Source organism: Dreissena polymorpha, chromosome 15, assembly GCF_020536995.1.
Source record: "Dreissena polymorpha isolate Duluth1 chromosome 15, UMN_Dpol_1.0, whole genome shotgun sequence".
In the NCBI taxonomy this organism is placed as follows: Eukaryota; Metazoa; Mollusca; class Bivalvia; order Myida; family Dreissenidae; genus Dreissena; species Dreissena polymorpha.
In genome coordinates, this window is record NC_068369.1 from 43,417,564 (window position 1) to 43,435,791 (window position 18,228).

Consider the following 18,228-nt stretch of genomic DNA (forward strand, 5'->3'; position numbering starts at 1 on the left):
TCAATATATATATAAAGCATGTTGTTTTATACTTTCTATATTTTGCTGTAATTTTTTTTTTTATCAAGTTCATAGATTATGCCCTAAAATAAATATAATACCCTTGTATTATAAATTCTACATCGTTCACGTAGACTTTTTTGGAGGACATTGTCCATAATGAATGTTTTGGAATTATATAATTTTGATGATATCATATTAAATCAATCAAAGCACTGTGTGGATTACTTTCAGGAGGTTATTAATAACGCCAACTCCAACCCGCTGCAGCTGATAGCAGCTGGCTACCACATCAGCAACCCGATTTTCGAACTGATGAAAGAGACCCCTGTGACATCCTGCGAGTGTATGTTCTAACCCCACCTACTTAACATCTTAACGTGCCTAAAACCATTCAGTAACCTTTAACCGTGTGTCCCATTGCATCATTGTTTAAAGTTTGAAGGTCTATTTCAGTTATATTCTTCATCGCATGTCTTTCAGAGATCAGGAGAAAATGAAAACTCTTTTTTTTTCATGAAATATTATATTTTTATGCTAAAAGTAATTTCTATTCAAACTATTTGAAACTGTCATGGTGAAATGATTTGCATTAAGAGCTTTTGCTCTTATAATGCTTGTTTTGGTTTTTAATTAACTTAGCATTGCATGGCATGTACGTAGAAAATGATGGAATTTTTTGGTATGAGGCATGTCAGTCTGCTTGTCAAAAAAAGGACATGCATAGTAATAATAAGTATTGAAGAACAACATTCATACATAGCAATAATAAGTATTGAAGAACAACATTCATACATAGTAATAATAGTATTGAAGAACAACATTCATGCATAGTAATAACAAGTATTGAAGAACAACATTCATACTTAGTACTAATAAGAATTGCAGAACAACAATCATACATAGTACTAATAAGAATTGCAGAACAACAATCATACATAGTAATAATATTGTATCAACAAGTATTTAAGAAGGAACAAACATGCATATGCATTAAATCAAGTATTTACAAACAATTAACATGCATAGTAATAACAAGTATTTAAGAACAACAAACATGCATAATAAATACAAGTATTAAAAAACAACAAACATGCATAATAAATACAAGTATTTAAAAACAACAAACATGCATAGTAACAACAAGTATTTTAGAACAACTCTCATGCATAGTTACAACAAGTATTTAACAACAACAATCTTGCATAGTAACAACAAGTATTTAAGGAAAGCAATCATTCATAGTAATAACAAGTATTTAAGAACAACAATCATGCATAGTAACAACAAGTATTTAAGAACAACAATCATGCATAAGAACAACAGGTATTTAACAATAACAATCATGCATATTAACAACAAGTATTTAAGAACAACAACCACGCATCTGGACTTTAAAAAATAGATACCAAAGCTTCTGATGTGGGTATTAAAAGCGTTGTACTCTATTCCTAGCTGACAACAGTCTGTAGAGAATCTTTCTTTACCCAATCATGTTGGCAACTTTTTTTAAAATTCTATAAGTAGCTGATTTTACAATACATATTGTATGTATCTGTAAATAGCTATGCAGTGTTTTATTTATAGCTGATACAGAGTCTGTAGAGAATCTTACTTGACCCAATCATATTGAAAAGCTTTTTATGAAATTCTATAAAAAGTTGATTAGGCTATAAATAGTTAATGTGTGTATAAATAGCATTGTGTTTTATTTATAGCTGGTGAGAGGATTGAATCAGTTGAGGACCTGACTTTACCCATTCCCATGGACAAACTCCGTGACATGGCCAACAGAATGAACCAAATACTGACAAACCTTTTGGTAAGCTAAAATTAAAGAGCAAGAGCATTTCTTGAAAAATGAAATGTGCGAATTCTTGTTTGTTGTGAATGTCCATTTTAAAACACCTTTCAGATAAGCTATTTGAAGTTGTCCAAAATTCATTGCAGTTGCAAAATTTGAAGATCCTGAGTGTATTGTTGTTTTAAAATGATTTTTATTGTGGTCATGTGTGGGCTTTTGTAGTGACAAAATTCTGGTTGCATATACATAATTTAAGTCAATGATATGTGCTTTTGTTTTGTACTGCTGCTTTTGTAGTGATAATCATTGCAGTCACATGGCATTCATGCCATAAAAGTCACATGACATATGCGTATATACATGATTCCTCAGTGTCCATCAATTCACCTGTTTTAATTTGTAAATTTATTTGGCTTGAAGCGCTTACATTACATATTGGACATTAAAAAATTATTGCTGATCACTCTGTTTATTTGGTTCACATTAATGCCTGAACATTTGTGGTGTTTTTGTTTCATCATTTAAGGAATCATTTGTAGTTTCTATTTCATCATTTAGGGAATCATTTGTTATTTCTGTTTCATCATTTACTGAATCATTTGTAGTTTATGTTTCATCATTTAGTGAATCATTTGTAGTTTATGTTTCACCATTTTAGTGAATCATTTGTAGTTTCTGTTTCATCATATAGTGAATTACTTTCAGTATTAAAGGACTTTATGGCAATGTTTTAGAATTTCATCAAGTAGTTTGTGAGTTGGTCTTTTACAATTGCCACGCATCAGTAATGACTGCTATTTTCTGAGTGGCAAGCTACTGAAATGTTGATGAAAAATGTAATGATGACTGGAAACAGAAAATAACAGAAAACATTTATGAAACTTAATGTAAATTCAATGAATTCTTCAGTTTGTTGATATCTGTGAGTTAGTGTTTATTTTAAACTTAAAATGTTGTTTGCTGATTCAGTTGAGTCAAAGTCATTCAAATTTTGCCACAAGAGGTTTTGACTTCAAGTATGTTTCTTTAGCATTTCTCCATTGTCTTGAGGCCAAAACATACCAAATGTTTATGTGAAGAATGAACATTAATTCTCTGTTGTATGTTTTATGCAAAGTTTCATTTATGCACCTGTTGTTATGGATTCATTTTTTAAAAACTTTTTTCTCAGTGTGAAAGGTTTATCCCTGGAAAAAGTGTGAAAAGGGTGGAATGCCAGTTCAATTAAGGGTACCACCAACTTAATTTTTTTGTTGGAATTGAATAAAGTGTATCCCGTTTATCACCCCCACCTCCTGGATTTAAATTTATCTGATTTCTTACCCTCCTCTCATTTTTTGTCTGGAATAGCCCTAAGAATATTTCTTATTATGTCCATACAAGTGTTCATAATCATATGCTTGGCAGATACGTCTGTATGTTAAAAGTCCCTTGTTTCTATTATGGCTAGAAAAGATAACAATACAACCATTCTCATTTACTCCAATAGGTTTGACTATTTTCCTTTGCCATTGCCAACACACTCACAGCAACAAAATGACAATAATACAATAATGGCTAAATTTTTGGGAAGAACTTGTCTAGGTGATATAACTTAGAATTCATAATTTCAAACTAGAATGCCTTTGTTGGAATTGTAACAAGTGTTCATTAAGTTTATTAAGTTTCTGTCATTTTCATTAATGATAATATTAATTTGAAACATTCGGCAATCCTTTTGATTTACCTAAAGTAAGAACTTGGTTAATGATTTAATATGCAATGTGAGTTACACACATATTTTGTCGTCAAACTTGAAAAATCTTTGAATTAATTTTTTTTTCTGAATTTCGTGAAACAGTTTAAAAAGTATTTGCCCACAAACACAGCTTCTCTGTTTCGCTTTCAGTACTTAAAAGTGTTGTTTGCAATGTCACATCGTCACGTTACGTGCCATTATTATCTAGCACATTTGTCTCTCGTACGTTTGTATTTGACTGTTTTAACGTGATTACTGTGTTTTGTTACTAGGCGCAAACCAGGGCCACCGATACATCCATGTCAGCGTCAATGTCTCAGGTCAGGGCTGGCGTATGTTGCTAAGCGACTAAAACCAAACACATAACCTCCAATCATGGAGAGCTTGCTCTTTGTTCTGTTTCACACTTCAGCATAAGCACATCTTGATCATTAATTTTGCAAGATAATCTGAAAAATTAAATGGATTTTTTTATAAAGAAGCTAAAGAAACACAGATGTCTTTTGCATGTCTTTGTTTTTATGAACAAAATGAAGAAAAAAAAGAACAGACATGTTTTGCATGTCTTCGTTTTTGTAATAAAAAAATGTATCTCAAATTGTTCATTATTTACATATAAATAATTTTGTTAATATTTTCACAATGTTAATTAACTTAAATTTTCAAGTACTTTTGCAATAGAACTTTTTGCATTATGTTTTACCCTTTCCCACTCAGAGGCAAAGTGAAAATGGCTATGTGCAAACAGTTTAAAACCAGAACAGCCTGCTTTATGCTATTTGCTGCTCATCAGTATCTAAGGGTTGGAAATGAAACCTTTTAAACTTGAATCTAGTAAGAATGGTCTTTAATTAATTATTTTTTTAAGGGACTACACATGTATTAAAACACGTATCTAAGTGGTAAAGGGTTAACAAAGAGAAGGAACCAAAGAAATTGATGTATTCAAGATTTCAGAGCTAACAGGCTGGAGTGTCGAGCATCATTTTAGATGATACCAACTATTAACAGCGCTAGCCATACCAATAACATGCAAACCATTGTGTAACCAACATCCTCAATAATGTCTGGCTTGATTTTGTAGAATAGTTACACCATATGTGTACATGTATATAGGTATTCGATCTGCCTTGTATGCCATTTAGTTTACTACACTAATAAATTACCAAATGTAATAATGCTCTTGAACAAGTATTCACAACTGTTATATGCTTCTGTTACGAAACTCATTTGAAAATAATGTTACTGATCCATATTTAGTAATAATTGATTATTCATTATTTATTCTGGAAGTATGCAATACAACAATAGTAAACATGCATTTAATCATTCAAATTATGAATACTATGCATTCCCTTGTTTAATGGCACAAATCAGAAAAAGAAAATGTTGGCTGCAATGGTTTGCAAAATAGTGTCACATTTCATGCATTTCTGATGTTCTCACTGTTTATAGTGTGTTCACTAATGTGCATTGTGTGGTTCAGTTAGGGGAGGTGATATATACCGAATGTTCTTGTGCTAACGTAATTTAAGATATCACGTTATGTAATTATAAGATACCATGCAACTTATTTATAAAATATCACACAATATAATGATAAAATAGCATGCTGTCACATCTAATTCAAATGGTTTTTATACAGCAGTTTTGTTGTTGTTTTTTTCGCAGCACATATAAGTTTTTATACGCAGCATTCAAAACTAAAAACATACTACAAATTGTTTGGTTTGGTGTTTACATGTGTTTCATCCGGACATGATTAAACAAATAATAAATATATGAATATAAGACATAAATTTGCAAATAATAGGCGTAAAAAGCTGTAAATTTATTTGCATAGAGAATGGACATTTTGAAAGGTTACTATGTTTTCTGTGTAAAATATAAGTGTCATCTGCGTAAAACTATTTTTTTGAACTGGAAAATGCTTTCTTTTTGGAGACTTTGGTTTTATGCGAACTTACTGTTGCTAGTATTTGGCCTACTTCTATGGAAGTTGCCTGTTTTCATACAAGGCATTTATTAGTCCATGGTAACCGGTTTTAAAACAATGTTCCATCAAGAACATGCTGTCCAAATTCTGTGGACTTTTAATGTTTAGAAAAGCAGTTGCTTAGTTTTTGTTGGCAGCCAAACGTTATCAGCTTAACATATTTGTATGCATTCATGGGACTTGAAATTCTTATGGATCTGTACTAGAATAAATCTGATAAAGTGAGCCACGTTTTCGGAAGACACTTTCCACCTTAACTGGATTTTTGTTTAGAAGAGACATCCTATAAACAAAAATTCCATAAATGCACTAAGTGTCGTCCATTATGAGCCTCTGCAGACTGCACAGGCTAATCTTGGTTTGCACTTTAACCACATCCGTTAAGCCTAGATATGTTTCGTGACTGAACTAGTGTTTACTGCCTTAAAACTGTATATAACTTTTATCATCTTCATTAACATAAGAAAAAAGGTTACATGTATATATATTTATGTTTGAAAATCAGAGGTACGTTATAAACATTTAGACACTTTTATTATGTTATACAAATATTAAAGATGGGGTTTTCATTTCATTCCTTCATGCATAAAAGATCTGCTGTGTTGAACAAATATATATTGTGTGTGTAACCCATGTTTATATTTGAAGTTGATTCTCATCATGTTTGCACAGATTATCATATTTATAGCTCATCTATTTTTTGAAAAAAAAAAGCTATTGTCATCACCTTGGCGAAGGCGTTGGCGTCTGGTTAAGTTTTGCGTTTAGGTCCACTTTTCTCATAAAGTATCAATGCTATTGCATTCAAACTTGGTACACTTACTAACTATCATGAGGGGACTGGGCAGGCAAAGTTAGATAACTCTGGCTTGCATTTTGACAGAATTATGTGCCCTTTTGATACTTAGAAAATTGAAAATTTTGGTTAAGTTTTGTGTTATGGTCCATTTTATTCCTTAAGTATCAAAGCTATTGCTTTCATACTTGCAACACTTACTGACTATCATAAGGGGACTGTGCAGGCAAAGTTATGTAACTCTGACTGCCATTTCGACAGAATATACATAGAAAATTGAAAATTTTGTTAAGTTTTGTGTTTTGGTCAACTTTACCCCTAAAGAAGCATAGATATTGCTTTCATACTTGGAACACTCGCAAGCTATCATAAGGGGACAGTAAAGGACAAGTTGCATATTAACTCTGGTTGTCATTTTTACGAACTTATGGCGCTATTTTGACTTAGTGACTTTGAATATATGGTAAAATTTTGTGTTTAGATCCACTTTACTTCTTAAGTATCAAAGCTATTGCTTTCAAACTTCAAATACTTTCATGCTATCATGAGGGTACTGTACCTGGCAAGTTGAATTTTACCTTGACCTTTGAATGACCTTGACTCTCAAGGTCAAATTATTAAATTTTGCTAAAATTGCCATAACTTCTTTATTCATGATTAGATTTGATTGATACATTGACAAAACAACACTTACCTGACATACCACAATAGATTCCACCCAAACCATCCCCCACGCTCCCCCCCCCCCCCCCCAATTTTTTTTTTTTTTTTTTTTTAAGATCATCTTATTAATGACCACACCACCACACCCTCACACTATACCCCGCCCTCTCCCCCCCCCCCCCCCCCCCCCCCAATTTTTTTTTTAAACAAGTTTTTTTTTGGTATTTTTTTTTGCATTTTTGGAAGATAATGTAATAAATGACCAAACTCCCACACTATACACCCTCTCCACTCCACCCCTCCCTCCTTTGTGATTGAAATTGAGATAGGTACCTTCACCTTTAAAAAGAAAAATAGATGAGCGGTCTGCACCCGAAAGACGGTGCTCTTGTTTTTCATATTGTTAGAGCTCAACTATTTATGCAAACCTTTAGATCATTATACTCATGTTAAATATTTAAATAGCACCCATTTCATTAAAATATTGAAAAAATCACACTTTTTTATTAATTAATATAAACATGATTTTCACATAATTAATATCCAATTTTTTACAACATCCAACAACATCATTTAAGTAAGCAATTTGTTTGAGTTCTTGTCTTATTGTGAAAAATAAAGTATGCAAAAATATTTCAGTTTTGGTGATAATGCTTACATTATCAGAAAAAGTCAGAAGGTGTCACCAGCCTTGTCTCAAAGAGGCTGGTGAGTCTATCTGGCTTTTAATTTGCCATATGTGTATTCAGTCACAAACATTTAGCTTGGATTAAAAACAGTATTGAGTCACAAACATATAGCTTGTATTCAAATACAGAGTGAGTCATAAAACATATAGCTTGTATTCAAATACAGAATGAGTCACACACATATAGCTTGTACTATCAAGTCACAAACATAGATTGCGTTCATATACAATAGGAGTCATTAACATTTAGCTTGTATTCAAATACAGAATGAGTCACAAACATATAGCTTGTATTCAAATACAGTATTACATCACAAACATATAGCTTGTATTCAAATAAATTATTGAGTCACAAACATATAGATTGTATTCAAATATGGCATTCAGTGACAAACATATTGATTGTTTTTAAACAATCTTGATTGTAGGCGATATAGTCAGTTCTCAATTCTAAAAATTGCTTTAACATTTTGTCACATAGTTATGTTTAATATCTTGCACAATTAATAGATTACACACTTCATATAAATTACTGTCTAAAATGTTTCTTTGAGACGATCAGAGGTGTAATTCACACTTATTTTTATATTCCTACCTCTTGGATTTTATTGGCTTTCTAAACTCCCTAGGCTTTTTCATGTCAGCTTGTGTCTGCCTAGCACATGGCTGGGATTTCTGCATCAGATATGAAGTCATCTGCAAGCGTGTACCATCATTCTGTTCTCTGGGACTCGGGTCTGCGGCATGCCAAAATGAGTGCATATATGTATGAGCTCCGCTCGGGGTAAATGGGTCTCCCTGCATGTGCTTAAAGTGTTGTCCAAGATTAGCCTGTACAGTCTGCACCAGGCAAATTAAGGACAACACTTCTTGCTGTTATTGGTTTTTGGTTTAATGTAAGTCTCTTCCTAGCAAAAATACACATAATGCAGAAAGTGTCGTCCCCGTATAGCCTGGTGGACTTCACAGGCTAATCTGGGACAACACTTTACACATGCATTAAACCTAACATTCCCAGAGTGAGGTTCATATACATGTAGTTGTTTGTTTTCGAAGTTAGGTTTCACTTTACTCCTTCATGAAAAAGATGTCTCAATGCATGGAATTTAACGGTTAAATTGGGTTCCACTTAAATACTTGATTGAAAGACAAGGCATGGGTGTTCTGTTATGATGTATTCTTACTTACTTTAAATTGAATTTATTTGAAAATGAATTGATAAATTGAGGTATAAGGCAAGAGTTCTGAATACCCTTTAGTAACCTAGTTGCATAGTATTTAGTTACCTAGCAAAGTGTTTGTTGTCATGATACATGTATGTCCGTGCTCGTTGATGTATGCCAATTCAGTGCCCGATTGATAGTTAGACAGTTCCAGTTTTAGTATGTTGATAAAGTCATGGCACATAAAGCTTTATCTGCTAAATACTTAACCCATTTATGCCTAGTGGACTCTCCCATCCTTCTAAATTGGATCAATTTATTTCCAAAATTAGGGATGTCTAGTATATTTATTTCTATATTTAGAATATTTCTTACAGAAATTCCTTTAAGGAAACAGCTTAGACCCTGATGAGACGCCGCATCATGCAGCGTCTCATCTGGGTCTACGCTGTTTGCTAAGGCCTTTTTTTCTAGACCCTAGGCATATGTGGGTTAAATTTTGGAGACATTAGTTTAGTCTTTTTCACTGGATTTGTTTCCCGTTAGGAAATGAGAAACAGTGGGAACTTCAATTTCACAAATATATTTTATGAGTGTAATGTTGTGTGGCTTTTAAAGTGTAGAAAGTTCTTACCCCTATTTTGATTTTTTTGTTCAAGAAAATAGATACACAGGGTTAACTTAAATACTGACTTGTAAACAGGCATACTGTAATATGTGAAATATTCAAGCAAACTAATCCACAATATTATTTATTGCTTTATACTATGTATACTTTGTATGATATGCAGTGTTTTTGACTGATGTATTACTGTGTTTATCTTATGTGTGGTACCCGTCAACTTTGATCATCATCATTCATGTATCTGTATTGGTGATTTTGTTGGCTTTTTTGGGAATAAATTTATTTGAAGTACTTGTTATAAATTTTGTTTTTAAAGTCAAGAAAGTATTAATTATCTCCTACTTAAACACAAATTACAAATGTACATGTAGGATCGTATTTTCAACAATGTGTTCAAACTGGGATCTTGAAAAACTTAAATATGTTTCTTATTGACCTGTAATGTAGAGTAGAAACCTAATACAGCTTTTCTCATAACACAAGTGATTGTGTTTTCAGGCAGCGTTAAACAGCCAGAATGAGGAGAGGGACCGCCTGCGTCGGGAGCTGAAGTTTGCACAGGAGGAGTTAAATCGTCTGCGGAGGATCCAGCGGATTCAGATGGAGGCGGAGAGGCCAGGCGGGGTCGACACGACCTCTGACACCGTGCCAGCCCGACCCGCCAGCCTCGTGTCTGAAGCCTCGACAGTTTCGGATTCAGAAGAAATCAAGACAGACAGCGAACAGAATGACGACCAAGAAACTGGTGTGTTTTCCAATGCTTTTTTTGTTCATTTATTTTTTACTGTTTCACAGTGACAAAAAAAGTTCAATGACTCTTTTCTCTTTCTTTCTAAATGCATTTATTTCCCAAGATTTTGAAAGCATTTCTTTAAGTTTGTTTATTCCTTCTAACATTTTTTTTTTGAAGAAAAAAAATCTATATCCCCACATCCATCAAAGATGGGGCATCATGTATTGTCAGTGTGGGCTTATGTACGTATGTTATGATTCATGTTCAGACAGTGTCTTGAATATAATGAAACAAATACTATTCATGTTAAATTTGTATGCCCCCAAAGGAGGAAAGGAGGGCATATAGTGATCGCACTGTCCGTCTGTCTGTCAGTCTGTCTTTCGGTCACACTTTTGCATTTAGGTTTCGAAAAATGCTCACAACTTCTATGTCGCTTCAGATGTTACCTTCATATTTGGTATGCATGTGTATATGGACAAGGCCTTTCCATATGCACACAAATTTTGACCCCTTTGACCTTTACCTTGAACTTTGGGTCCGCGTTTAGGTTTTGAAATCTGTATTTAGTTTTGGAAAAAAGCGTTTTTAGGGGGCATATGTCTTCCAATGGAGACAGCTCTTGTTTTTTTTAAGTTTAAATAAAAAAACTTGCAGTTGTCATATTCAAACCAAAGACAAAGCCAAATAAGAAAAAATCTTTGGTTATGTATATAAACTGAGTAAAAAACGTTTCAGTGTATGCAGAAGTTTCCGAGGACAACATGCCGGGTCTCCCCATTGAGCCAGAGGTAACAAGTGACATAACCCCCCTGAACGAGACCTCGCCAGGCGCTCTGGACTCCCTGGTGGATGCCGAATCCTCGCTGGACCTGGAGGAGCAGGGGCTGACGGAGGACTACAAGTTTGACGAGACTGAAACAGAGCAGTTTGACGAAGAATTAAGAGAGGTAGGCTGGTGGACATCATTTTTGAATGGCTGCTTTTGGATCTAATAATAATTAAGGCCAAACAAAAAAATAGGTCCGTTTCCGGTCGCCCGATCCTTTCTCCCGAATTGGCGCCGACCTCAACTTTTTCTTGGGATTGCCATAAAAAAAATTGCTCATTTTCGTTCATATAAGATGTAATATCAAGCAAACAAAGCATATATATACATGTATTTTGTATTATAAGCTTTAGTAGCCTTCCATTCTAGTACCCAGAAAAAAAATCCTTACCTACCGACCCTGTTTTTAGCTCTACTGGCCATAGGCCAGAAGAGCTTATGGGATGGCATGGTTTCTGTCTGTCTGTGTGTGTGTGCGTTAGACTTTCTCTTGTTTATCCAATAAAGTCCACATTTTTCATCCGATTATTTTTAAACTTGTTCAGTGTGTTGATATTAATGAAGACTCGAACCCTATTGAAAATGGGTTACAACAGAGTAAAAAGTCCAGAATTATCTCCCCTTGAATTTGAGAAAATTGTGAAATAAGGCTTGTTTACGCAATTAAGTCCACAGTTTTCATCCAATCATTTCCCAACTTGCACAGTGTCTTTATCTGAATAATGAGTCAAACCCTATTGAAAATGAGCAATATCGGAGTTTTAAGTCCAGAATTATCTCCCCTTGAATTTGAGAAAAAAATGAAAATCTTTAACATTTTGCCATAACTTTTGCAATATTGAAGATAGCAACTTCATATTTGGCATGCATGTGTATCTCATGGAGCTGCACATTTTGAGTGGTGTAAAGTCAAGGTCAAGGTCATCCTTCAAGGTCAAAGGCCAGAAATAAAAAAAATCAAAGCGGCGCAGAAGGGGACATAGTGTTTCCGACAAACACATTTCTTGTTTGTTTACATATAAAGTTATATCCTTTTGAAACTTCAACGGATGTTTTATATCATTAAGGGCCAGAGCCCCATTGCAAGTGAAGAAAATTTGTCCAACTTATTGTTGAAAAGGAGCCATTTAAATTTTAAATTTTACGTTTCTTCTTGTTTATGCGATGAATTTCCCATTTTGGGTCTGTTTTTTTAAAACTTATACAGATTGTTCATACTATCAGGGGCTTGAGCCATATTGATTCCAGACAGTAGAGCGATTCAGACCCTCATTGGCCTCTTGTTTTTTCCAAGGAGACCAGAAACGGACCTATTTTTATTGTTTTGGCCAAATGAATATTCTTAAACCTTTCCTACACACAGGCAAAGAGAAAATGGCTATATCCAACCAGCATTAAACCAATGACTCGTAGGCCATACATGGTGTTTTTGCAGTTAGATTCTCATTAGTACCGTAGAGTTGGAAATTAAGCCTTTATAACTTGAATCTGAGAAAGTTCTTTAAATTAATTTGATTTTCTGTGGAACTGGAAATGCATCAAAATGTGTTACTGAGCGGAAAAGTGTCAAGACAAAATGCTTTAGCATGCATATTGGAATTTGTATTAGATAAAGGAGGGTCTGTGCTGGTTCCATTTTCATTCCACTTGTTGCTTCTAGACTTAAAATTAATCAATTGACTAGATACAAAATGTTGGTACATTCCTATTTATACTGATTGGTTCAGATCTTCTACTCATTCACCGAATTTCATGAATACTTAAAATTAATAAATTCACTTTGGACAATATGCTTGTGTGTTCTGAGTTGTATAGGGAGAAATGTTTTTTATTCAGACTGACTGTCTGATCACATCTCATGATTTCACAATGTTTTAAGTTAGAATTATCGCCACCTTGCTATGGAAGTTCATTTTCACCAGTTGTGAAATTCCTGCTTTCATTTTGAATTCTCCTGTGTGGAGTTTGGTGTCGTCAACATTTGCTAATTACAATTTTCACATCTTGAGCACCATAAATTTAAATAAAGTGCTTATTGAACCTTTTTTAATTGAATTTGTTTTCCTTCTTTGTAACTTAAATAAACATTGTGTATTTTAGTTTTCTTATTTCAATTGACCATTTTGGCCCCAACCATTTTTTCACACCTAATCATCCATCCTGGACAGTCCAGACAACTTTGAAATATTAATTGTATTTTCCATTTGCAAGATTTAACAGTGAGGCTGTGTCGCTAAAAACAATCAAAGTGTTGTTGTTGTTTTTTGTGTCAGGTTGAACCTCCAGACGAAGACCACTTGGAAGACTCTGACACACAGGAAGTGGAATTTGATGTAGACAGTGACAATGCCAGTGACAATGAGGATGATACTGAAGAAGACAAAGAAGAAACTGAAAACAAGCCTAAATCTGATGAGGAAAAACCTGATGAGGATGTTGATGAAGAAGAGGTCAATGTAGATGCTGGAAAAGCTGATGCAAAATTTGAAGATAGTAAAGATTCGGATGGTGTGAATGAAAGACTGCATGGCGATTTGGAAAATGCTCCTGGTGAGAATTGTGAGAGTGAATCAGTAAGTGACAGACGAAGTAGTGGTGAGGTGTATCAAGATGCTTTAGATGACAATGGAAAAGTAGTGAATGAAAAGAATGTTGAACTGACAGAAGATCCTGGTGGATCGTCTGTAGATCCAGTAAAGGGTAATGCAGACAAGGATGATTTGAATGATAATTTTATTGGTGATACTAAAGATGGTGTTAAAAGTAAACTTGAAGAAAACATTTCAGGGGATATTTTAAATAATGACAAAGACTTTACAGACCCTTCTAATAATAATATAAATAAAGCAGCAGAAATAAAACAACCGTTGGGCACGATTCCCTCAGCTGATGGTTCTGTTACAAATGCAAATAAAGCTAATAGTGAAGAAGTTTCAAACTGAGTAAAATTGATTTACACAGATGGATACGTTGACAACAAGAATATTTATGCTTCTATTTGATGTTAACTTAATCTAAATGATAACAACATGTTTTAGCAGACTTTTGAACAAGGCTGAATGGTGTAAAGAAAATAACCAAATTCCATGCAATAAAAGCGTCATTGGTTTTAAGGTTTGACCTATACCATATGTATATGCATATTGCTCTGGAGTTAGATTTGTTATCTTGCTGTTTTGTTAGCATGTTTAACAGAAGTCACATATCTAGTTCGTACATCTGTTACCCCATAGCAGTAGTCTAGACGAGAATTTCATATATTCACATCGGCAGTTTTATACATTTGTTTACTTGTATTCTTTGAGATGTTTTATAGAGCTCTATATGTACACAGAGAGTTTGTCCTGCAATTGTTAACAGTGCTTGCATATATATATATATACATACATTGAATATATTTATATATAAACATCATATATTAATGCCATTGAATACTGTGTTAAATGCTTTATGTGTATAGGAATTGTTTGGTTAGTATTTCTCACACAGCTGTGAAGTTGCAGGCTTAGATTTGTTATCTGTTTGCGTACAAGTGAACTTAGCCAGTCAAGCTCTGTCTTAATTTCAAAACATTGATTAACATACCACAGTCAGATTTAATCTTTTGTTATTGTATTATAATCAAAATGAATTCTAATTATGTTACGATCTTTAAGAAACAGAAAGTAATAAGGGACTCAAAACTGAATGCATGCAATACAAGAACAAAAACTGTGATTTCTGGGTGCAACTTTAATCTACAAACGCATTTGGATACATGATATTTATCACCACATACATGCTGTTAATGTTATTTTCCATCAGAAAGTTTAGATAAACAATCAACAGTTAAGTGTAAGTTGGGAAGTATACAGTTGATGTATTTTATGTTTATTATGACCGTTTATAATAGTAGTCTATGTGCCATGGATGTCTACACATTGCTCCATCTAAGTTTGTGTTTTGTGTGTTCATTTTGGATAGCATGTCTTTGTGTGGAGATTGTATGTACTCAAGAATAAACAGTTTTGTCAAGATTAATACCATAATGTATGAATTTTGAGGGGGTTTTTTATATAAAGGAAAAAAGTATTGTATCCTTTGGTATTGGTGTCTATAATTGTGTAGGACTTTTCTTAAGTGATTCCGCACTCCGCAAGGTTATCTGAAATAATTTATGATGTTAAACTAGTAGTTATCTTGAAAGTGTTGGTGGCATATATGTGGTATATATGTGAAACCAAAGGATGCATTAGGTACAAATTGCACTTGTCCATCTGTCCTGTACGTAAGTCCTTACCCTTGTGTTTTTAGATCCATCTTGAACTTATAATGGCTTGATTTCGCTGTCACTTAAACAGTTGAATGACCTTAATGTGTAGATGGTCATTAAGAAAAAAATGTAGATTTGGGATGAGTTTTGGCAGAAATATGGTTCTTGGTTTGTTTTTCCAGTATATAATACATGGTCTCAACATTGTGTGCTTTCAACTCCTTTTAAGCTACTGGGTGGAACGCGCTTAAACTTTATTGTTGTATCTTAAAGAAAGGATTTTTTGAAACTATAAATTTTGGCAGAATTATGACCTTGTGCCTGTTTGCCCACTGTTGAATAAATGAGTCGTGTTCTGAGAAAACTTGGCATAATGCATGTGCGTAAAGTGTCGTCCCAGATTAGCCTGTGCAATCTGCACAGGCTAATCAGGGACGACACTTTCCGCTTTTATGACATTTTTATTTTAAATGAAGTCTCTTCTTCGCAAAAATCCAATTTAGGTGGAAAGTGTTGTCCCTGATTAGCCTGTGCGGACTGCACAGGCTAATCAGGGACAACACTTTACGCACATGCATTTGCATGTTTGCCCACTGTTAAAATAATAGTGGATATATCTGTGTCCAAATGTGTGCTGTGGGGTAAACAGTATCTGTGAAACATTTCAAGTTTAACTATATTTATCATGAACTTGATTTTTTTATAAGGCAGTTTCATCAAATTAAGTGTTCTAATTTGACTTTGATTACATTTTTAGTTTTTGCTTAATTTTTCGATGATTAAAAACAGAAGTTTAAAAAAATGTCCAAACAAAGGTGATATCAGTTATGTAGTTTATTATAGTCAAAAGCAAGAAGTATTTTTAAGACATGCCATTTCCAACAATTTTGTTGGAAAACAAGAATTACTACTATTATAAATGTGTAGGCTAGATCTGAGTCTGCATCAGAACGTTCTAAGCAAAAATGTGAAGGCATCAAAAACAAAGTTACAGACTAAAATTGATGCAAATATGCATGGTTTGAATAATTTAATGCGTATATATGTGCAATACATTCAAAAGCTTTCTGTTTGTAGCTTGGTTTTGGTTTCACATGTTATAGATAAATGTGTGTTTTGTCAAGAAAGAGCAAAATAGTGTAAGTGAAGTTTAGATACATACAAAATGTTTGTATGCCAGTACATACATTTGTTGTTCAATTCATTGAAAGAAATTCACAACTAAAGTGTATACTTTTTGATGAGAAGTTCTGCTTTATACAATATTTGTTAACCAGTTACCCGTCAAAGATTGTTAATGAAAAATAAATTCACTTTTTGATACTGTGTCTTGACATTACAGGGAAATTGTGATTTTGTTGTAAAGTTTCCCCCTTGTTAGTTTGTGTATTTGTTAAGACTAACTGTTTGTGGGACGGTTTTAGTTCACATGAATGCATACATAATTATATATATAAACGTTTTGTACAGGCATGGGATAAAGTGCCCAATTGGTATACATGTTGTTACATATAACTAATATTATGTTGTACAGTATAGCATAAGAAGTTATAATATTTACCATCGCTGTGGCGATACGTCTTAATACCTTAAAAATTTCAATTTGCAACAATCTTATGATTATTGCTTCATTAAAAATGAAAATAATACTGCCTTTTCCTTTCTGTGTACCCTTTTTCAGCCGAGTTTTTTACTGACTGTTAAATCATAATAATTATGCCCCCATTTAAAGCAATATGGATAAATTGCTTTTCACCGATTTGTCATTCCGGCCAAGCCGCCATTAACCATTGTATGTCCCATTAATAATTAGATGACCTGTTGACCTGCAATCAGGATATTGAAGGGAAAACCAACCCTATTGTTTGAGATCAACAGGTCAACAGTCATGACATGTATCATGAAGTTCGTTTTAAGAGAAGGCTTTGTCCATATCAGTAATATGCATGCTACACGAGAGGAATTCAATCAATTTTGAAGTCAAACAGTTAAATGTCAAGGCTACATGGTTTTGTGTAATAAAATTTGTATCTGCACTCCAAGATAAGTTTAACATTTTGGTAACAGAGTTTCTAAAGAATGTCTTGATGGATTCCATGTACACTTACAAGAAGTATTCCCCATACAGAAATAATCCCATAGGCAGAATTTTATTACTTTACATGTAGGTCGAAATATGTCAAATTTAGGGGCCATTTTATCCTTGGAAATCTATATATACACTTATGTATACATACTGAAACAATATTATTTGTCTGACACTTTTTTTCCACAAAAATAGTGGGTTCACTCAAACACAAATCAAATGCTGGATAAATGTCTACTTCATAAGTCTTTTATTATGATAAGATTCACCCACGTATGCCTAGTGTCTAGAAAAAAGGCCTTGGCAAACAGCGTAGACCCAGATGAGACGCTGCACGATTCTGCGTCTCATCAGGGTCTACGCTGTTTGCTTAAAGGAATTTTTGTAAGAAATATTCTGAATATAGAAATATACATACTAGACATCCCTAATTTTGGAAATAAATTGATCCAATTTACAAGGATGGGAGAGTCCACTCGGCATAAATGGGTTAAGAGCTCTCCAACAGCTCTTTTTACTTGTTCAGGTCCGTAATGAATCAGACAAGAAAACCCATGTAAGTCCACACCAAAAACACCCATATGAATCCCAGCACCCAATCTAATGATAAAATATACCAGAGCTTATTTATATCATGGGCTAAGTGAGGGACGCATATAAATTGTATTTCCAAAATATGATACAAGGGGTCCCAGTTATGTTATCCCATATTTGGATCAATCTGAAAACCCATAATGGTCCGTCCAAGCATGCCAGTGTAGGTTCAATATGGACAATAACTGTAAAACAAAACAATGTGGGACCTTATGTAATAGTAAACACAAAGTCCATTTGAGATCAAGCAATGAAGCCCAT

General features: G+C 33.7%; 1 protein-coding gene across 12 annotated transcripts in view; it reads left to right on the top strand.

Annotated features, from left to right (window-relative positions):
• Positions 1-16,934, top strand: part of LOC127859834 (rho guanine nucleotide exchange factor 12-like) — a 115,205-nt gene extending 98,271 nt beyond the window's left edge. For 11 of the 12 annotated variants that reach the window (XM_052397350.1, XM_052397347.1, XM_052397348.1 and 8 more), the window contains 6 exons: positions 235-346; positions 1,719-1,822; positions 3,815-3,862; positions 9,972-10,218; positions 10,945-11,156; positions 13,309-16,934. In XM_052397350.1, coding sequence (XP_052253310.1) covers positions 235-346; positions 1,719-1,822; positions 3,815-3,862; positions 9,972-10,218; positions 10,945-11,156; positions 13,309-13,977 — 1,392 coding nt within the window. In that variant the 3' untranslated portion in view covers positions 13,978-16,934. The remainder of the gene's footprint in view (positions 1-234; positions 347-1,718; positions 1,823-3,814; positions 3,863-9,971; positions 10,219-10,944; positions 11,157-13,308) is intronic. The other variant, XM_052397349.1, reaches the window with a different exon arrangement.
• Positions 16,935-18,228: the final 1,294 nt, after the last annotated feature.